The 20456-nt window shown below is 44.5% G+C and overlaps 6 protein-coding genes across 10 annotated transcripts in view; 2 read left to right on the forward strand and 4 right to left on the reverse strand.

The window, feature by feature from the left end:
- Positions 1 to 6055, reverse strand: part of LOC108023986 (serine protease SP24D) — a 101399-nt gene extending 95344 nt beyond the window's left edge. Inside the window, exons 1-2 of one of the 2 annotated variants that reach the window (XM_050887853.1) lie at positions 5789 to 6055; positions 5200 to 5733 (exon numbers count right to left, since the gene is read on the reverse strand). In XM_050887853.1, coding sequence (XP_050743810.1) covers positions 5205 to 5733; positions 5789 to 6033 — 774 coding nt within the window. In that variant the 5' untranslated portion in view covers positions 6034 to 6055 and the 3' untranslated portion in view covers positions 5200 to 5204. Of the gene's footprint in view, positions 1 to 5009; positions 5734 to 5788 lie in introns of those variants that run through there. The other variant, XM_017093716.3, reaches the window with a different exon arrangement.
- On the forward strand, positions 886 to 20250 carry LOC108023983 (carboxypeptidase D). 4 transcript variants are annotated; one of them, XM_017093711.3, is made up of 10 exons: positions 886 to 990; positions 1241 to 1330; positions 15714 to 16007; positions 16520 to 16852; positions 16921 to 17108; positions 17929 to 17958; positions 18046 to 18341; positions 18791 to 18967; positions 19039 to 19131; positions 19877 to 20250. In XM_017093711.3, the coding sequence occupies exons 3-10, from the start codon at positions 15748 to 15750 to the stop codon at positions 20087 to 20089; spliced, it is 1590 nt and encodes a 529-aa protein (XP_016949200.1). In that variant the 5' UTR covers positions 886 to 990; positions 1241 to 1330; positions 15714 to 15747; the 3' UTR covers positions 20090 to 20250. The 4 variants fall into 4 exon arrangements, with proteins under 4 accessions (XP_016949200.1, XP_016949202.1, XP_050743750.1 ...); XM_017093713.3 differs by having other exon boundaries at positions 19245 to 19931; XM_050887793.1 differs by lacking the exon at positions 17929 to 17958 and having other exon boundaries at positions 18031 to 18341.
- LOC108023989 (trypsin-4) lies at positions 7235 to 8826 on the reverse strand. Its single transcript, XM_017093720.3, has 2 exons — positions 8531 to 8826; positions 7235 to 7830 (listed from the first exon to the last, which is right to left on the reverse strand). Exons 1-2 carry the CDS (start codon positions 8746 to 8748, stop codon positions 7302 to 7304), a joined length of 747 nt encoding a protein of 248 aa, XP_016949209.1. The 5' UTR covers positions 8749 to 8826; the 3' UTR covers positions 7235 to 7301.
- LOC108023985 (trypsin iota) lies at positions 9788 to 11225 on the reverse strand. Its single transcript, XM_017093715.3, has 2 exons — positions 10982 to 11225; positions 9788 to 10449 (listed from the first exon to the last, which is right to left on the reverse strand). Exons 1-2 carry the CDS (start codon positions 11212 to 11214, stop codon positions 9882 to 9884), a joined length of 801 nt encoding a protein of 266 aa, XP_016949204.1. The 5' UTR covers positions 11215 to 11225; the 3' UTR covers positions 9788 to 9881.
- On the forward strand, positions 11428 to 12634 carry LOC108023987 (serine protease SP24D). Its single transcript, XM_017093718.1, has 2 exons — positions 11428 to 11661; positions 12070 to 12634. Exons 1-2 carry the CDS (start codon positions 11435 to 11437, stop codon positions 12608 to 12610), a joined length of 768 nt encoding a protein of 255 aa, XP_016949207.1. The 5' UTR covers positions 11428 to 11434; the 3' UTR covers positions 12611 to 12634.
- LOC108023988 (serine protease SP24D) lies at positions 13569 to 14828 on the reverse strand. The gene is made up of 2 exons (XM_017093719.3): positions 14572 to 14828; positions 13569 to 14143 (listed from the first exon to the last, which is right to left on the reverse strand). The coding sequence occupies exons 1-2, from the start codon at positions 14787 to 14789 to the stop codon at positions 13603 to 13605; spliced, it is 759 nt and encodes a 252-aa protein (XP_016949208.1). The 5' UTR covers positions 14790 to 14828; the 3' UTR covers positions 13569 to 13602.
- Positions 20251 to 20456: the final 206 nt, after the last annotated feature.

Consider the following 20456-nt stretch of genomic DNA (forward strand, 5'->3'; position numbering starts at 1 on the left):
AGTAGTGGAAGTTGATTTCCTGCTCATGATGTTAGGAGCACGCTGCCCTTATTCGCCAAGTGAAAAATATGACCTGTCAACTTTCATCTACGAACTGTCAACACCGATATACACATCAGTTCAAAAGAAAGGGTTTCCACCCTATTAGCTATACAACACTGTAAGTAAATTAAGTTTCTTATTTGTTTATTTTTTAGGCTCCACTTCTATATGGTTTCCATTCCTTACATCTTTATCCAATCTAAAAATCATATATTCGGTGGATTTTCAAATATAAAGAACAGTATTTACAGCAACCATCGCAGTTTCTCGAATGTTTTACGAAAGTTAAAATTTAACGGTATAATAGAGAATTTTTATGGGCAACGCTTGAGCTCAATTCAAGTTGAAAACACGTAAGAAAATACTTGTTAATGAGACTTATGAACGATGAAACTGAAAGCAAAATTATTGTTAAAAATCACTTAGCTTAAAAATAAAAAAAGTGCTAGAACATATGAAATCTAAAATAAAATGTTTAAAATATCGAAAAACGCTTGCAGACGTTGCCAGATGAATTTGTTGTATTGCTTGCTTGCAGAAGCTCTCTGCTGGAAAAGTGCGGCGGGAACTTTAAATTTTCTGGCTGATGAAAGCAGGCTGCCATAAAGGCAACCAGTTGAAATGGGTTTTTGGGAAAAATGCTTCAAAGGAACCCAAAACAAGGACAAGAAATATAGAAAAATCTCTTTTAGATCAAAAAAGTATTATATTTTCGGTTTACAAAGGGATGCCTGTGCCATAAGACCACAGAACAGGCCGTGGAGGCCGTAAGATGGGCAGCTGGATTTCCGATTTCTGGCCTCCATGGCACACGCACAGCGCGCCACAGACTTAGTCGAACTTTAACGGCGCTGGCAATCGGACGCGTTTTCAAAACTTGCTCTCTCTCCGACTTCATTCTGGTTTTTTTTTTCAAATTCTTGGCTCTTGGCCTGGGAAAGTGTAAATGTAAGCAGCCATAGCAGAACCGTGTGTCTTCCTTTGATTTGTCATTGCCCCGCGTTTAAACACCCATTCCATTTTGTTTTCGCTGCTAATTTGGGCAGTCGCGTAGGCGCAAAGAGAAACTACCCATAAACAAAATAAAAATCCATTTGTTTGTATTTTTTTTGGTGTGTGCGAAACTGAAGCCCGGCAACGGCAGCCGCCTGGAACAATGAAAGTTGATTGAGTATTTTATGCAAATTTCCCATTGCAGAGGAAGGTGCGGAAAACGAAGAGGAGAACTGCAGGAACAGTAGGAGTTGCTGTCGGGCCGAGAACAGGAAATCCAGAGGCGAGAAACCAGGTGAATGTGAATACCAAGTGCGGGCTGTCGCTCGTGGGAAAGTTTAAGATCAAGGCCAGGCCTTGGGTGGCTGGGCCCGCCTTTGGGGGTGGTGCAGGGCGGCCTTGCCACTTGCCACTGCCAAGGTGAAGGTCACGCTGCAGGCGAATGTCGGCGGGCCTGCACTCGCATTGTTGTTATATAAACACCCCACTCCCCAGGCCCCACGGCCCCTGGGCCCAGGGGAAATGGCTCACTAACCCACTGCGCATGTCGCCTCCTTCGAAGGCCATCGCCTGACCTCCGGCCCCGCCACGCCCTCTGGCCCCCGCCTCCTTTTTCGCACAGCAGGGTGCACGAGGATAGTGGGGAGCCACATGGCCACTTCTTAAAGGGGGCTAAACTATTATGTTTCAAGACTTTCGATAGATATATATTTAACCGCCAAAGCTGCGGGAAGATTATACTTTACTTCTTAGAGGAAACATTGATATCTCTTCTTAAACCAGATCAAGTGAATTGTGGGTTTACATTGTATTGAAAAACAAGTTTTTAGAAACCATTCTAAAAACTATATTTTAAAACACTAACGGCTTTATCTTCACTGTGTAGCTTATTGTCTTTGTTTTATGTTTTAATTGGTATCTTTGGAGAGAACTTTAACCCGTGGTTAAAGAGCTAAAACTTAGTTTTAAATCTTCTAATTTCTTCAGTTGTTAAATCATATCTGATTTTGAATGTAACAATTGAATTAAAAGCAACTACAGATCATATAACGTTATGTCAAGAAATAATTACAACATTATTATTATTATAATTTAACTGTAAGAAGTTTTGGAAGCTTAAATAAGAATTATTAATTATAATTAATTATAACAAATAACTTTATTCACACTTCATTTTTCTTCAAAGCTTGATTTTAAATATTCACCATCTCTTTTCAAAAAATAATTCATTTAAGAGTGCCTTAAAAATAGATTTTCCTTCACATTGAACACTGCTCCCTACTTTGTTGGCCTTGGGTGTGCCCCCCCTGGGGGCATGGGCAGGCTTTAGCATTGAACTTGACAGTGGCGCAGCGCCTTGGCCAGCGGCTGCCCACTTTCAGCTAACAAGGTTAGTGGGTTAACTGGCCGCTCCACACAACGCTCTTCTGTCCTCTGTCCCCAGTCTTCCGAAGAGAGCCCAGTCTTTCTCCGGGCCCGGATTCGGGCAAACCCGTTGCCATTAGCCCGCCGATCGGCTTTGGCATGGCTCTGACCATTAAAAGCCACTTACACTCGCTCGCCGCTGGCTTTCCATGCTAATCAAAGTCGAAGCCCAAAATAAGAAGAAATTTGTTTGCCGCGACATGTCTCGACTTTTGAGTTTGAGTCGCCGGCGGACTGGCCAGCGCCAGTTGGTAATGTGGACTGGGTGGCTTCTTGGAACTGGCACAGCCGTGGACCGGGTGAAACCGAGCCACTCCGCTGGCGCGGAGATGATAAACGCTGCGATTTCTTATCAGGTTTGAACCACACTCAGCGAAAATGCCCATCCTCTCTGCACTACTCAGTTGCGCTGAGTGGTTACTGGGAATTGGGAGTTGGAACTATAAACTATAAACATTATTTGTAAATGGATCCATTTAATTTTGACAATATTTAATTTCATGATATATTTATTCTTATCTTTAGGAATTTTTCTTGTATCCCTATAAAAATATATTTATTTAACATGTCATAATAAAAAAAAATTAAATCAATTTTTCTTTATAGAATTACAAGAAAAATTGTTTTTTAGTACATTAGATTAAATATAAATGGTTTTTATTTATGTTTCCAAAAATTATAAAAAATATATGAATATTTTAATTTTAGTTGAGGCAGGCTTTTAATTTTGTAAAACAAAATGAATATATTACGTGTTTCTCACTGTGTGATAAAAACATAAAGAAATGCAATACTAATTGCAAAGCAGTAAAGCTAATGATTGGTTGGTTTATGGAATCATCGCTTCCAAAACGAGTTATTTGTAGTTTAAATGAAACATCTTCAAGCGGTTTTAGTGAAAATAGTTGTTTCTAAAAGTATAGGAAAATCATATTGTTACCTAGAAAATAAAAAACAACTTTGTTTTGAGATAAAAATGATTACAATTAATATATAAAAAACCTTAAGAGGTAGAATACATATCTTCTGCCTCTTTTTTTAATTCTTAATTTTAAAGTAGTTTCTTATCCCCAAGGGTTCACTAGGGCTGCCTCTACATTCTGCCAGAAACAGTCAACACTTTCGGTGCAATGTATTTCTTTGGCTATATTTCAACCCGAATGTCCAGGCCTTTGGAAGCCAAGCCCATGAATCACCGCCAAGATCGTAGCTCGCGGAGTTCTCCGGTCCCAGGGGGTTCGACGACCTGGGCCGTGAATTGCACTTCGAGCGGCGCTGCGACTGACGGACTGGGGAATTGACGGACTGGGGGATTGACGGACTGAGCTATTGAGCGATTGACAGCCTGCGATTGGCTGGACTGACTGAAGAAACGTGCCAGTTTAAGGCACAAGCATCCATCGAGGCACGCCACGATCCCCAGCGATCCGATAATTGCGCCCAAAAGAGAAAAATGGAAATGAAAAGACACTGGAAAATTGAAACTCTCGAAACTGAAAGGTAAATAAAAAGTGCGAGACCAGTTAAATGAAAAGCAAAACAAAGTCATTAAACGCTGGCAGCTGAAAGCCTAAAAAAGCGGAAAATTACCGAGCAATAATAGAAAGAGTTGGGCGGGCGGCTTGGAGTTGGGAGCTGCTTTTCATTTTCACTTTCACTGCCTGGCCGGGGGCGGAAAAGCGGGGAAAAGTCGCGCTCTGATAAACCGCCAAGCGGGCAGAAAGAGAAGCACCGAGCGGGTTCTGAAAAGCGGTCACAAGCCGCTGGCTCGCAAATGAGTCATGTAGAGATGACCCCAAAAGTGACAAAACGGGGAGGATGGGTGACTTCCCACTTCCTCACAGGGAGCAGAAGCGGAACAAGATCGTTATGTCAGCCACCTCTTGGGGGACTTTTCCCGAGTGACTGAAGCCGCACAAGTGATATTACATCGAGGAGTCCAATAGAACCCGGCTATCTTATAACCCATTTTTAAAATGACTCTCTTAAGAAAAACAAAGTAATCACTAAAACTTGGCTGGTTTTTGACTCTCTGAATTTTATTTTAAAAAGAAAAAGGTTTTGTAGCTTTTCTAAAAGAAATACATTTGTATATTAAATGAAGTTACGGTTGTAAAATATTAATTTAGAAATGAAGTCAGTGTCACAGGACCTTATTTTGTTTTTTGTATTTTAATACAAAACTTTTTAGATTAAAAAAAAACATTTTTTTATTTAGAGAAAAAGGTTTCAGAGCTTTAAAAATTTAGTACAATTTTATATTCTACTATGTTTAGGTTGTAAAATAAAAATTTAGAAATCAAGCCAGTGTCATGGGACCTTAATTTTGGCGAAGAATAACTATTTGGTATTTTAATAACAAACCTTTTAGATTAAAAAAAACATTTTTTTATTCAGGGAAAAAAAGTTTGAAGAGAGCTTTAAAAATTTGATAAAATTCTATAAATTCTATGTTTACATTTAGAATTCAAGCCAGTATCATTTTGTGGAAGGAAACTATTCTGTATTTAAAAATGAAACCATTTTTATTAAAAAACAAATGCTAAATGTTTTGTGTGCTGATTTACTGTGTTGCTTTTTTTTATTTATTTATTGTCGTAGATATGTGCTCGATATAATATAGTATTCGTATGGAAAATAGAAGGGGCATATATATGTAAATAGTCGTTAATCATTTCGCAATACTTAGAAAGAGAAAACATTCCAATAGTCCGAATAGCCAAGCAATTTCGCATTTGCGCGACCTACAAACTGGCCTTCTCCCGGATCCAAGACCTCAGCTGGGAGACCCTCTCGTAGCCATCCGGAGCATTGCGTCCGCAGCCGCCGATCACGAAGCTGGCCAGTCCGACCAGCTTGCCAGCGTAGGTGGCCGGTCCGCCGGAGTCGCCGTAGCAGGCGCCCTTGTTCCTCGGGTGCATCAGGCACATCGTCGTCTCCGGCAGCTGCTGGAGGTACTCCTTGCGGCAGGTCTCGCGCGACAGCGCCTTCACCTGCACGAACAGCAGGGAGTTGGACAGCGGCCCCGACTGGGAGATGGCTCCCCAGCCGGAGATGTCCACGGTGGCATCGCTGGGCGGATCATCGGTGGCCAGCTGGATGGCGGCCATGTTGGAGCCCAGCTTGAGCGACTGCCTCAGGCGGAGCACGGCCACATCGTGTCCGTGGCCCGAGAATTCCGGATGCACGGTGACGGTGGCCACCGGGACCACAACTCCTCCGCTCGACAGGAGCAGGCTGCCCGCGTGCACAGACAGCTCACTGGCCGGAGCTCTTGGGACGCAGAAACCTAATTAGTGCGCGAATTCTTGGGGATCCGTATACCTACACATTGCTCCCCTGCTTCACGCAGTGTGCAGCGGTGACCACGTAGTTCTCCGATATTATGGAGCCCCCGCAGGTGTGGCTTCCTCGGCGGCGCAGGGAGATCTGGTGGGGAAACTGACCCTGCTTGGCATGGGCTCCGCCCACAATCCGGGGCTCCACGTCGGAGTCGTTCTTGTGCTTGGTCTGCACCTGTCCCCAGGCTCCGGCTGCACAGAGCAGCAGCAGAAGAGTCCAGGAGGGCCACATGGCTGAAAGGTTGTAGTTACCCACAGATCTCGCTGGCTATATATATCAGCCGAAATCAGGGCGCTCATCATCATTAGTTCCTTGAAATGTCAAAGTCAATGCCGCTATCGAGCTTTGGCCTAATTTAGTTGCTTTGTTTTGTGCTATTTTCGATGCAAATGAAGCCCTCTAATTACAGGGAGATGGGAAGGGCTATTAAATAGGTTTAGGGAACCACACATTTTATTCAGCGGAAAAGGTTGGAAACTTATTGATTTTTTAAGAGATCCCTATATTTTAATTGTTTTGTTAGATGAACTTATACTCATTCACATGCAACCTACATTTCTTATAAGAACTAAATATAGAAAAATGTAAGAATGATATAATATAATATATTTATTTATTTAAGATATCTTCTGAAAAGTATAAGATAAATTTATAGATATAGTAAAAATCGTTAAATTTGTAGAAAAGTATCTTTTTTTTAACTTTTGATAAAATTTTCAAGTTCCAATAGAAGTTTTTAGTTGTCCTTAAAATATTTAAATACAGAGTTACGATACATATATATATATATATATATATATATATTTTTAAAATCATCCAGAAAGTTATTGGAATTATTAGCTTAGATCAGTTGTAAGAACTATGCAAACACACCATAAACAGTAATTGTAAGTGAAAAAGTTTCTAGATATCTAGGCTTGTTCTTTGCCAAACACTTTCCTTTTTAGTTGAAAAGGTTTCTCTCACTAACAGCTTTAACCTAATTTAGTATCTCTTACTTTTCCCAATTTTCTACGCAAAGGAAGCCCTTCCAATAACAAAGAAACCTAAGGGGAAAAAATGAAAATCAGGACTTCTTTAGCTCTAAGTTCAATGCTAAGAGGCGGCTAAGCCATCTTAACTCCATTAATTCATCTGAAAGAGCTCAGATAAGTCCCCGAACTGTTTGGGAATGGCTGGTATAGTGTTTGAAATACCCGAAATACGGATATGCTCAGCACCTCCGCCCACTTGATTCGGTAACCCGGAGCTCCATCGATATCTCGGTTGTGGGGCCGTAAAAGCAGAGCCATTGGGGTCATAAATAAGTGAGAATTTCACACGTACGACGGCGACTATTACGTCGGCCAGTGTCCAGTGGCAATCGCCGATCCTTATCCTTATCGAAATCGGGGGCGATTGAGTCACTGCCTCGAAAAAAAGAACACAACCCTTGGGTTTGGGAAATAACTATTATTATTTCGGGCGGGTGGAAGGGGTGCATTAGGTGTGGCCCAGGCCTAGGCGATCTGCTCCTGGATCCAGTCGGAGAAGCTGGAGAGGCGCACAAAGACGTCCGGGTAGCGGGACCCGCAGGCGCCCACCACGAAGTTGGTCAGGCCGATGAGCTTGTCCTCGTAGACGGCGCCACTGCCGCCGTCGCCGTGGCAGGTGCCCTCCTTGAGTTCGTGCGCCAGGCAGAAGCTGTCCTCGCTGTGGTCGCTGTAGGCGTCCGTGCAGGCCGCCTCCTGGGCCACCGTCAGCGACATCTCGCGGATCTTGTACGAGGTGGTGCCGTCGCTGGTGCGGCCCCAGCCGGCCACACTGACCTCCGAGCCCTCGGCGGGCAGCGCCTCCCCGCTGGCGGCCACCGGGATGGCCTTGATGCGCTCCGTGTAGGCCAGCGGCGAGCTCAGCGTGAGCACGGCCAGGTTGTTCGTCAGCTGGTAGTAGTCCGGGTGGACCACGACCGATGCCACGGTGACTATCTTGCCGCCGGCGTACTGGTTGGTGCTGCCCACGCGGCACGACAGGCGGCTGGCGTCGATTCTGTGGGGGATTGGCGGGGTTACAACAAGATTGGGGTGTTTATTCAGGGTATAAATAATAAATAAATTAATAAATAGGGAGGAAATATGTGGAGTTTACTTGATTCATTTGAATATGATTTTTTAAATATTGAAATCAAATAATATATTTACAAAATTGTTAGATTTGCCTTAATATCAAACCAAATTTAGTTTGTTTAATATATATAAATTAAATATATATATATAAATTAATTACTTGCTCTATTGATTGATTAACCTTTATTTTAGTTAGTTTTTTATATCCATCTTTAATTTTTATTACAAAATACAAACTATGTATTTTTTATTTATTTCAGTTATCAATTTAATCAATTGTTTGTAAAAGAGATCGAATATAAAATTTCCAATAACTTTTTTTATAAAGGCTGTTCATCATACACCTTAAAATGTCACTCATTCGCCCAGGTGTACAGTACACACTAGTTAAATGGTCACTATCTCTTGGCATAACTTTTTTTTTGTAATTGTTATTCTTATCATAAAGTTTTAATGTAGTTAAATAAATAATAGCAAAATAGGAAAGGGGTTGAGTTCCTATCATTAATATTACAACTAATAAATATATATACATATAACTGAAATGAACTTATAGATGCAATTGTATGGTAATTTTACTTTTACCTTAGGGTCTTAGATTGGAAATTCAAAAGCAAACTCACAGATTGCCGTCGCGGTGCACGCAGTGGGCGGTGGTCAGGATCTTGGTCTCGGAGAGGATGCACGCGCCGCACACGTGGGCGTTGTCCACGCGCAGGGAGGCGGCGTAGGGCGTGGCCGTGGGGTCCGCCTCCTCGCCGCCCATGATCCGGCCGCGGGCGTGGCAGACGCCCACCAGGGCCAGGCCGATCAGGGCCAGAGTCAGGGATCTCTGCTGCATCGTGTGGCGACTATGTGCTAGGTTCTACTCTCGGTGGTTCAGCTGCCCACGGCGGTTGGATTGGAAATGCGCAATGCCAGCGGCGGCAATTAAGTGGACGACTCTGCCAAAGCAATGGCACCACCACCTCCGCCCGCGCCGCTCCCTTGACCAATCCTTATCTTCGGCTTGGGCATCAAAGCCAATCTTATCTTATCGCCGCTTTATAGAGCCATACCAATTGTTACCTGTTATTTCGCCGATCGATTGGCAAATAAGTAGAAAATTGCACATGGGCCGGAGGGAAGTCCGAACGATCTGGTGGCCATGACAAGACAACACCATCTACGCTAGATAAAGATGAGTAATCCGTGAGTCAGGTAGCTAAAGCTCCCGGAATGATTGAAATGAGGAGCACTTCTGGTACTTTTTTGGTAGCTACGAAAGCTTGGCATTTCATTATTTACCAGGGTTGATGGGGTATAGTCTTTCAAGACCAAGAATCTTTGGTTATTAGGATAAGCTTATACCATTTTAAAAAATATTCTATACTCAGTATAGTATCTGGTTTCGTCTTAACCATCCTAAGTTACTTAAAAACAACCTTTTCTTTAGAGCAACATGAGTGTTAGTGGCAACAGGCCTAGATCTATATCTATACCTTGTCGATACGAAATCTGGATTGTAAAGATCCGCCAAGTCATTGACGATCCATCAGTAATCGTTAATCCGGCTGATTGCCCTGAAATGCTTGTTTCCTAGGCGATTACGGGGTTTTCCTCAGATCTCTATCTCCCCATTCGACTATATGGCCTGGCTGAAATATATGGCTCCATAGGAATACTGGGAAATAGTCCAATGTCATGTTAGACATTTCCTTGTAACTTCTGTTAGATAATCCCTGAATACAGCTAATAAACGATCGACTCTCAAGGTGCCTAAGGAATCGGTAACCTTTGATCGGCGCCATTATGAGGTTGCCCTATCAGTTTGGGCTTTATGGTCGGCACTAAATTCCTTATGGCCAATAGTTGCACCATATACACTGGAAGAAAACACATTTCCTTTTTCGTTTTTTGAGGGAAACACACTTTATGCACAGGAAAAAAATGTATAAAAAATAAGGGGCTAGTCCTCGAGGAGGCTTACGATGCCTACTCGGAGTTGGCCTCGATCCAGGCCAGGTAGTAGGAAACGCGGGTCGCCACATCGGGGTACTTGCTGCCGCAGTCTCCGAAGTTGAAGCTGGTCACGCCGCGGAGCACCTTCTGGTCGTCGATCACGGCTGCGCCGGCATCGCCGCGGCAGATGCCCTCGTTCTCGCCCCTGGAGAGGCACACCACGGACTCGTAGCCGTAGCCGGCCTGCCATTCGCACAGCGAGCGACTCAGCGTGTTGAAGTTGGCCTTCTGCTGCTTGTAGGAGGCGGTGCCGTCCGAGAGCTCGCCCCATCCGGCCACATAGACGGGCGTGCCGTTGGGCAGCTCCGCGTCCACGTCCTCCGTGTTCGCCCCCTCGCCACTGCCCTCCACCTCGTCGCTGGGCAGGGTGGCGGCTGCGATGCGGTCTCCGAAGGTCAGGGGGTCCACCTCCAGGATGGCGATGTCGTGCAGGAAGTTGCCGTACGAGGGGTGGATGGTGACGCTCTTCACGTTCACGATGGTGCCGCCGGCGTATTGGTTAATGGTGCCCACTCGCACAGCCAAGGTGCTGGCGGCCACTCTGGAAAATCCGAAATAGGTGTTAGGTATTAGTACCCTATGAAGATGCGTTTAGAGGGGTGAAATAGTATATTCTAAAAATACTTATTTAGGTTTTAATTCATTTTAATATTTATTTTTCATTCTGAAACGATTTTTTTCATTTAGTAAACTGACTTTATTTGACAAAAACGTTCGTCTAAAGTAGACAATATTTTCTAATTTAAAATAAAGTCTGCATTGACTCAGAACTTGTGAAATTTATATCGAATGTTTTTTTGAGTGTATGTATTTCTTAGATATTTTGTGAAAATTCTATAGCTGCATGGCCCATTAATTGGTTATCTCCAACAGAAATTGAAAACATATTTAATCACTAATTTTTAAGTATAGATAATCAAAAGTGCTTTTATTTTTTAAGCTTTTGTGGATGCATAAGCATAGACTTTAGAACCGTTTTTGATGAAAGTATACTATCAATACTAGTGAGATCCTAAAACCTTTTTAGTCGCAAATCAAGATGAGATAGCTTCAAAGAGTGTTCTCAGACTTACGGGGTGATGCCCACGTCGGAGACGCAGTGGGCGGCGGTCAGGATGCGGGTCTGCGAGATGATGCAGCCGGAGCAGACGTGGGCCTTGTTGTAGCGCACGGAGGCGGACCAGGGGTACTCCCCCTGCTCGACGTCCTCGCCGCCCAGAATGCGGCCTTGGGGCGAGGCCTGCGCCGCGAGGGCCAGGCCGAGGATTAGCAGGCCGAGGGCCAGAGTGGTGCGTGGATCAGCCATGGCGATGGATTGGCAACTGAATGGGCTCACGGCCCGCCGATCGATGGTCGCCGCACGGGCGATCTAATCGCTGGGCAGTGCATACGTATCGATAAGGCGGCGATTTATGGGCGTATCAAGAGCAGGGCGATTAGATTGCCCAACCCGTGGTCGTAAACGGGGGGCTCTATAAAGGGCCGCCGGCCGGCGGGAGCACCTTTCAGTCGAGATCTTTGAAGGCATGAGTCGGGTTCGGTCACACACACAGCTCCTGCTCCTGCCCCTGCTCCTGGTCGTCGTGACCTTGGGCGCAGGCCAGGCCAGCCGGGTGCCGGCGGAAGTGGGCTCCCAGCCCCACAGCGTCTCCCTGCGGCGGAACGGCGTCCATGTCTGCGGAGGAGCTCTGTTCCGCGACAACTGGGTCATCACCGCGGCCCACTGCGTCAGCTTGGGCGGTGGACAGCAAAGGTAGATGGCTTTACACAGAGAAAAACGTTTAGGTTACCCAAACTATAATTATTTCAAGATTTTTATTAACTAGTTTTCAAAAGTTACCAAATGGTTGTACCTTCTTAAGGATTTCAATTTACAAATAAGGTTGCGATAAAAAAATATTTTTTTTACGCTGAAACTTACAAAAATATTTAAAGTCAAAGCTCTATATTTTCTTATTAAATTTCTCACAATTTTTAATACTTTTTTAATATTTAACTATATATATAAAAAAATTATGCGAAATATAGGTTACTTTTAGAAAAAATCGTAAAAGTATCGTTGAAAATCAAATAATTAAAAATTCCGCTAAGTCACCATGAACTTTTCTCTGTGTAGTATACCCCCGTGAACCAAACTACATACTTCGTTCTCCAAAACTAGCTACCCAGCCCAGTCCTACAACGTCCGAGCTGGAAGCATTCAGCGTCTAGCTGGTGGCCAAATAGTGCCCCTGTCCCAGATCATTATCCACAAGAACTACTCCAGTTCGGATGCAGCTGGCGCCAATGACCTGGCCCTGCTGCAGCTGCAGACCAAGGTGACCCTGAATGCGAACACCAAGCCCATTGACCTGGCCACGGAGCGTCCGGCGGCGGGGTCCCAGATCAGCTTCTCGGGCTGGGGATCCAGCAAGGTCGAGGGCTCCCTTAGCCATGGCCTCCAGGTGGCCAGCAGGCAGATCCTGAGTGCGAGCGACTGCCAGAAGGAGCTGTACCTGCAGCAGGAGGATCTGCTCTGCCTGTCCCCGGTGGCCGAGGACTTCGCCGGCCTCTGTTCCGGCGATGCTGGTGCTCCGGCGGTCTACAATGACCAACTGGTGGGCATTGCCGCCTTCTTTGTCGGCGGCTGTGGCTCCGGCCTGCCCGATGGCTACGTGGATGTGACCCAGCACCGGGAGTGGATCAACGAGAATGCTGCTTAAATAAAGGCGAGATGTTGAAGGGGACTTGCGAGTGGTTTTGTTGATAGGGGGATGTATAAAAAAGTAAAGTAAGAGATAGATCTTTGTGAGTGGCTAGAATGAAGTATGGTTTTCCTGTTACTATATGCAGACAGCAGTCGTTGGTATTACATCGCACTACTTTGGGTACTTCTAAGATACAAAGGGGTTTGGAGTTCCCTGATACAAACCTATTCTTCAAAAAAACACACAATTCACAATAGCTCGTTTCGATGGGTTATTTAGCACTTTAGTTTATGGTGATGTATATCAATCGTTAATTCAATTAAATTGTTAATTTAAGACATAATTGTCTATTTTATTGTTACTCCTATAGGTATGCAATGCAATTCTCGTTTCCAAAAAAGGTAGGGATATTTGCTTATTGCTCTTAAAGAAAATTAAAACTGATAGATGCTATTATTGCGCTATTGAATATCAAACCAAAGTCTCACCACATTATTTTAATAATTAAAAGTTAAAGCAATGTATTATTTAAATATATCATAAGACAACATTGACTGCACATGTCTTTATGAGCTGATAAACATTAAAGGCATTGGTGTTGGTCAAAAATACAATTTAATTTATATAATTTATAAAGGTGTGAATGACAATTGATTGGTTTAACAAGGTATGGCTTTTGATTTTTGGACCATTACTTTTGCTGTTTCGCCCAAAACACTGATTATTTTTGGGTGCAAAAATAGGATCTCCGATTTTTGGCGAAAAAGCAAATTTTCTCTTTTGCCTATTTTTGGCCTAACTATGGTATGGTCATCTAACAGTAATCTATTAAAAAAAATCAGACAAAGATATGGGATTTATATATTTCCAACTAATATCTCTATGTTTGAATAAACTATTTATATCAGATGTTAGAAAATAAAATATATAAGTCTTTGTAAAGTTCACAAGCCCCCAGAAAAGCCCAAAGCTATTGCTTTTATCATGCTTCTGTTATGGATTTTGCTTTATTGCAACTGCTGCTGGATCCAGTCGTAGTTGGCCGCGATGCTGACGAATCGCTCGGGCAGCATGCCGCCGCACTCGCCGAGCACCTGGGCTCCCAGACCCACCAGGTGGCCCTGGTAGGCGGCCGGTCCTCCGATGTCCCCGCTGCAGATGCCCTGGCGGCGACTGTGGCCCAGGCACAGCACCTGGTCGTCCTCCACCACCGGCAGCTCCTGCCTCTTGGCCAGGGAGCATTCGCGGGGGGCCACCACCTCGGCCTCGCCGATTTGCAGAGTGCGGTGCATGTTGACCTCGGATGCGGTGGTGCGACCCCAGCCGGACACCTCCACCTGGGCGCCCAGGGGCGGAAGGTCCCGGGACAGGGGAATGGCGGCCACATTCTCGCCGAACGGAATGTCCTCCTGCAGGCGGAGCAGTGCGATTCCGGTCTTCAGGCTGTTGTAGTTCGGGTTGATGGTGATCTCCTCCACGCGGATCTGCCTGCCGCCGGTGTACAGATCCACGGATCCTACGGTCACGGCGAACAGAACAGCTGGCCATCTGCGATCGGAAGATATTTCAATTAATCGGCGGGCGAGTTAATCTAATCTTCTTTTGAACTATTTGAAAGTATGCTGTGAAATAGCACCTGCATGATTTTCTTAAAGGCCTTATTCTATTTTTAACAAAAAGTAATTCGATTGTAAATCGTTACTTCTTCTTTTTGGAGAAATTTCTTGTTTTTATGCTAAGAAATATTCTTATCCTTTAAGAAAGTATTGCACAAAATATTAAATCTATTAAAATAGTAAAGAACAATAATACTCATGAGTGATATGATCAAATATTATCAAGATTTAAATATGTAAAAAAAAATAGACAAAATGATTTTTTATGGATAGCAACGACTTATCAGAATAATTTTCTTAAAGTGTACAAACTGAAGAGGACTTTTCTGTGGTTTTCTTTGGGTTGGCTCGGCAACTTACGGGGTGTCCTTGCCGTCGGAGCAGACGCAGGTGAGGGCGGTGAGGGCGTACCGCTGGCCGATGACCACGGCTCCGCAGTTGTAGCTGCCGCCGACGGAGAGGGCCGCCTGGTAGGGCAGCTGGCCGAGCACGGCGTCCTCGCCTCCGGCGATCCTTCCCTGCGGCTGGCCCAGGGCTCCGGCCACGAGGATTAGTCCAATGGTGAGGGTCAGCTTCATGGCACTCCGCTTGTTTGACTTTGATGGGCTCGCAGCGATGGCGTGAGCTTTTATAGGGCCCGCCTCTCCCGGGGGGTATATTTGTGGGCATGGGTATCTGTATCTTATCGGGGCACCGGGAGATAGCCGGATAGATAGAGCCATCCGGTGACAGTGGCTCCTTCTGATTAGACAAGCCCTCGCCTTGTGGGGGTTATCGGGATCCAGCCTGGTATCATGGTATCTCCGGGGATCAGTTTCTGGGAACCCGATAGGGATGGTAAAAAGAAAAAAAACGAACTGCTAGAGAATATATATGGTATTATACATAGTTGGAAAAGTTTTAGAAAGGTCCTAAGTATAGGTAATCCTTTACTTTCATATCTTAAAAGACAAAAAAGGGATGAATTTCCAAGATTTTTAATATCAGATTTAAATATTCAATGGTGAAAATAATACGCCTATCCTAATAATCTTTTTAAATGACTGAAACGTCGAGTATAATCTGGTTATTTGGCGTATCTCAAAATACTTAGTGTGGTAATGGTTGTTTGTTTTGATTGATTTGATGGGATTTCTTTGATATATTTGGGAAGCTTTAAGACGGCTAAACTGAGCTGAGCTATGACGATTATGTGGGCATTTCCTTGGCCATGTATCAATGAACCCTGGTCGGGTGATGGATGGCTGGATGGCTGGATGGCTGGACGGATGCATGGGATGCATGGGAAGGTGTCAGTATCAGGGGGGAGTAATCCAGGGCGAACACGTTTGAGGCATGCCACAGACGTGGCCGGGGCCAACGATCGCAGATCTCGGTGCGCACGTAGCCAGATCATCTCATCCCGATTCGATTTGGCCAGCCGCACAACCTGTTGGCTCTCATCTCGAACCACATTTCGCACCGCCAGAGAGCCCCTCTTAAATGGTCCGCCCGGCCGCCAGTTTTGACCATTCGCAGACTCACCGCCGACCGACCATGATCTTGCGAACGCCACTCGCCGCCGGCCACCAGCTGCTCCTCCTCCTCCGCCTGCCCGCCGTCCTGCTCCTCCTCTGCCTGCTACTCGTCCTACGGCCCTGTTCCTGCGATGCCAAGACGGTCAATCCCGGCGACCAGATGCAGCACCACCAGGTGGCGGCGGAGCCGGGACTGCCGGAGCCCAGGGCCTACATGCCGGATGCCCAGCACCTGGACTTTGTCTACCACGACCACGAGGAGCTGACCAGGTTTCTCCGGTAAGTCCTGTTCATAAAGTATCTCTCCAAATAATAATTCACAAAGTAAACGTTTTTTTTAAGCCAAAGAGCACACATTCTAAATATATAATTTATTAAACGTTTTATTAAAATTTATAAAGGTAAAGAATATATTATTTTATATGTTTACACAGAATAAAATTAAGAAGATATATATATCTACTTTTCTATTTCCTTCTTTTTCGATTTAAGAGATTTTTTTAAAGAGAAAATCCAAAATCTGTATAATCTTTGAACTACTCTTAAGTGTTCTTTTTTTGTATATCAATAATTGTCCACATTTCATAAAAATACAATATTTTGGTTTTGAAAAAGTATCAGCGATTTTTAAGCATATTTTTCATTTTAATATTATCTTTATTGTACAAATTCACTGCATAGGGCACTGCTTAAAAATGACAGCAATTAAATAATATAAATTCTTTAAATGTATATTTGGTACATAAAATAGACTGCTAACCCCCTGTACTTTTTAATTCCTATGCCAACAGGGCCACCAGCGCCCGGTACCCCAACCTGACGGCCCTGTACTCCATCGGCAAGTCCATCCAGGGGCGGGATCTCTGGGTGATGGTGGTCAGCTCTTCGCCGTACGAGCACATGGTGGGCAAGCCCGATGTGAAGTATGTGGGCAACATCCACGGCAACGAGCCCGTCGGCCGGGAGATGCTGCTCCACCTCATCCAGTACTTCGTGACCAGCTACAACTCGGATCAGTACGTCAAGTGGCTGCTGGACAACACTAGGATCCACATCCTGCCCACGATGAACCCGGACGGCTATGCCGTTTCCAAGGAGGGCACCTGCGATGGCGGTCAAGGAAGGTGGGTCTTGATGGGGCTAGTTAGAGTTGGGAATCCAACACATCTTATACATATCATATATCTTTCAGATACAATGCCCGTGGCTTCGATCTGAACCGCAACTTCCCCGACTACTTCAAGCAGAACAACAAGCGGGGTCAGCCCGAAACGGATTCGGTGAAGGACTGGATATCCAAGATCCAGTTCGTGCTGAGTGGAAGCCTCCACGGCGGTGCCCTGGTGGCCAGCTATCCCTACGATAATACGCCCAACTCCAGTAAGTAGTCCTAGGAGTATGTCCTTAAATTACCACTACACTCCATGTACTTGCAGAAAGATTTTTGTCTATTGAGATCATAAAGTTTTGTCTGTCTGATTTTTTGGTTTTCAATAGCTTAGAGTTGATATAAAATGGGTGGGTCAGCAGCGAAACTTTGTTAAGAAGCTCGTTTTTCGGTTTCAAGATAATCTACATAGGCGTCAAGGGTTCTTATCAACAGGGTCTTACAAAGTCCAGTGATAGCTGATTATTCGTGGCCCAAGTGATCTCGGTGAATGAAACCGATTTACGCCCTAATTTGAGGTAATATCACTTGAGTTTTGAAAAATATGAATATAATATATGTACACGCAGAGAGAGAGAGAGAAAGAGAGAGAGTTCAAAAGTTCTCAATTTAAGAAATTTGAAAAAAAATCTTCTTAGAAATAAGAAGAAAGTATTCTTTACGTTCTTTTTGAGATGAAAGAATGAAGAGCTCAAATGTTTTTAGTTTTATAAATTGTCATTTATACATTTGAGCAAAAAATTTTTTTAAATAAGAAGAAAGTATTCTTAATTTGTTTTTTGAGATGAAAATTTCTTAAAATGGGTCTCCATTTTGTTTTTTGAGACGAGGACTGTTTTGCACAGTCTTCAGCTTGATTATGAGCGATTAAATTGACTATTATCCGGGTGTACTTCAAGAGGTTTGAGTTTGATCTGCAAGGACACCTAGAGCTTCGTCCTGCGAAGCCACCCTCCTTGGTGTGTGACCCTCAGTCGAGTTCCGATTGATAAAGCTCATTCTGTACTCTCCCACCAATATGGCTGCTCAAAGGGATCTGCCGATCGTCCGCCCTGTGCGCGAGTGAGTCCGCGACAACCGCTCCCGAACGATCCATCTAATCGTGTTTGCTTCTCTTTCCGTTCCGCCAAACATGTCCCCTGGGCGCAGTGTTCCAGACCTACTCGGCGGCGCCGTCCCTGACGCCCGACGACGATGTGTTCAAGCACCTGTCCCTGGTCTACGCCCGCAACCACGCCAAGATGTCCAGGGGCGTGGCTTGCAAGTCGGCGACGCCGGCCTTCGAGAACGGGATCACGAACGGGGCCGCCTGGTATCCGCTGACCGGCGGCATGCAGGACTACAACTACGTGTGGTACGGCTGCATGGAGATCACGCTGGAGATATCCTGCTGCAAGTTCCCGCCCGCCTACGAGCTCAAGAAGTACTGGGAGGACAACCAGCTGGTGAGTAAATGAGATACCCAGTCGATTCTTCGGGAATTTGGGTACAAAATTATAAAACTGTGAAGATGTCTGAAAGTATGCAGTAATATTTTGTGTATCGAAATTCAAAAAATTAATTTCGCAGCATACTTTTAAGCAACTTTGTATGATTTACAGTTGATTTAGTCGATTCTTCAGGAATTTAGTTGCTGTTAAACATAAGTTTCGAATTTATCAAAATTATTAAACTATGAAGGTGTCTAAAAGTATGCAATAATATGATATGATTTGATGCTTTATTTGGGAAGTGAAATTGATTAAATAAACAAATAACTATCTTTATTTCTCTCCTAAGCCAATCTAATCGATTTACTTTAAAAAGTCCTTACGAACCCATCGAAAAACTGTTCTTAATGATACTTACATTTCATTCTATTTCACCTCGTGGTATCTCCGTGACTTTCCTAAAGTCCCTGATCAAATTCCTGGCCGAGGCGCATCGAGGAGTCCAGGGATTCGTTTTCGACCCGGCGGGCATGCCCATTGAGCGGGCCTCCATCAAGATCAAGGGACGCGACGTGGGCTTCCAGACCACCAAGTACGGGGAGTTCTGGCGCATTCTGCTGCCGGGATACTACAAAGTGGAGGTCAGTATTATAAATCATATATTATATATTACAAAGAGGAGAGCTGAGTACAAATTCCATTTTATTTCCAGGTCTTTGCGGAAGGCTTTGCCCCTCGAGAGGTGGAGTTCGTGATCGTGGAGCAGCATCCCACGCTACTCAATGTGACGCTGCAGCCCTCAAAGGTAGGTCTCCTCGCCCCGGGATTGGGGTCACCCCCTTAGCGGTAATGATTCTCTGGTGCTGGCTAACCCTCTGCGTTTTGAATCCCTCTAATGCCTAACCCATAACCGAGCAGTACCTGGTGGCAGCTTCTGGGTCATCCACCTCCACCCAAACGTCAACTGCGAAGCGTCGCGTCAATGGAAAGCTGTCTACGGAATAATACGATCCGATTTCTTGGAGCCCAAGCTATCGAGTGTAAATAATAGCTGAAGTGCTTTAGTCCTAGCCCTTGCCACCCAACTAACCCACTAAAACACCTCTAAACACCTCACTCTGAACTCCCTTGCCTTGCTTTGATATTGATTTCAGAGATATAATATCTTATAATATATTTATAGAGGTATAATATCTCGATGCTACAATTTTGGTATATTTTCTGTTAAATTAAAAATGTATTATATTGCACATTATGTATATTATATTATTTCAGAAATAATTTAAAACATTTTCAAAACCAAAAGATGCACAGAATCTGTACAATCTATTATCTATTACTATCTGTAATATTATTATTTACCTTCAATTAGTGGTTCCCTTTTGAAAGTGCTTTGACAGGACTTAGAATAACACCCATTACTTTTAAGACCCTGGCTGGTACAAGGTTAAAATGTAAAATAGGGGTTGATTGGTAATGATATTGTAGAGTGGAATAGCCTAAGTAATATCTTGAGTACACATTACATCTTTCTGAAATTGATTTCGCAGCGCATTGAGGGCATTGGCGCCATGGGGCCCGGCGGAGTGCCGGTCGGGGGCGTGGCCGGAGTGGGTCCCGGCGGACTGTACCGCCCGATCCCGGCGCCCCAGCACTACCGCCCGCCCGTGCCGCCCTACGCGGGCGCCGCCTCCAGCGACAGCGGCATCTTCTCGACCATCAGCAACGGGCTGAACAGCCTCTACTCGAACATCTTCGGCTGAGGCGCACCCTCCGAGGATCTTACTTAGGGCCTAAGATTTTTTGTTTACTTCTAAGCTTGCCTAGGATTTAAGTTGGAACCTTCGTCGTACTATTTATTGTGAGCAAGGATAGAGGGGCCAGCCCCGAATAAAGCGTTCAACCAGTGCAATCTACTCTATAAGCCAGCGGTGTCTTTTTCTTCGGTTGCGATCATTACAATATAACAAATTTAACAATACTGGTAAATAATGGTCTATCACAATGGTCAACAGTTGACTCGCCTTGATGTAAAACAATTGAAAATCGTGGAAAAAGTTGTGGGTTTTGATGGGTAAAAGGCTTTCAAAACCCATCCATCACAGCTGTGCCACAAAAGTCGTCAGTTTT

Source organism: Drosophila biarmipes, chromosome X, assembly GCF_025231255.1.
Source record: "Drosophila biarmipes strain raj3 chromosome X, RU_DBia_V1.1, whole genome shotgun sequence".
Classification (NCBI taxonomy): domain Eukaryota; kingdom Metazoa; phylum Arthropoda; class Insecta; order Diptera; family Drosophilidae; genus Drosophila; species Drosophila biarmipes.

Coding starts and splice junctions, on each gene's coding strand:
- LOC108023985 (XM_017093715.3), bottom strand. CDS start 11,214: ATGGCTGATCCACGCACCACTCTGGCCCTCGGCCTGCTAATCCTCGGC. Junction 10,450..10,981: donor TCCGACGTGGGCATCACCCC/GTAAGTCTGAGA, acceptor CGGATTTTCCAG/AGTGGCCGCCAGCACCTTGG.
- LOC108023988 (XM_017093719.3), bottom strand. CDS start 14,789: ATGAAGCTGACCCTCACCATTGGACTAATCCTCGTGGCCGGAGCCCTG. Junction 14,144..14,571: donor TCCGACGGCAAGGACACCCC/GTAAGTTGCCGA, acceptor TTCCGATCGCAG/ATGGCCAGCTGTTCTGTTCG.
- LOC108023987 (XM_017093718.1), top strand. CDS start 11,435: ATGAGTCGGGTTCGGTCACACACACAGCTCCTGCTCCTGCCCCTGCTC. Junction 11,662..12,069: donor TTGGGCGGTGGACAGCAAAG/GTAGATGGCTTT, acceptor CTCCAAAACTAG/CTACCCAGCCCAGTCCTACA.
- LOC108023989 (XM_017093720.3), bottom strand. CDS start 8,748: ATGCAGCAGAGATCCCTGACTCTGGCCCTGATCGGCCTGGCCCTGGTG. Junction 7,831..8,530: donor GTGCACCGCGACGGCAATCT/GTGAGTTTGCTT, acceptor AATCCCCCACAG/AATCGACGCCAGCCGCCTGT.
- LOC108023983 (XM_017093711.3), top strand. CDS start 15,748: ATGATCTTGCGAACGCCACTCGCCGCCGGCCACCAGCTGCTCCTCCTC. Junction 16,008..16,519: donor GAGCTGACCAGGTTTCTCCG/GTAAGTCCTGTT, acceptor CTATGCCAACAG/GGCCACCAGCGCCCGGTACC. Junction 16,853..16,920: donor TGCGATGGCGGTCAAGGAAG/GTGGGTCTTGAT, acceptor TATATCTTTCAG/ATACAATGCCCGTGGCTTCG.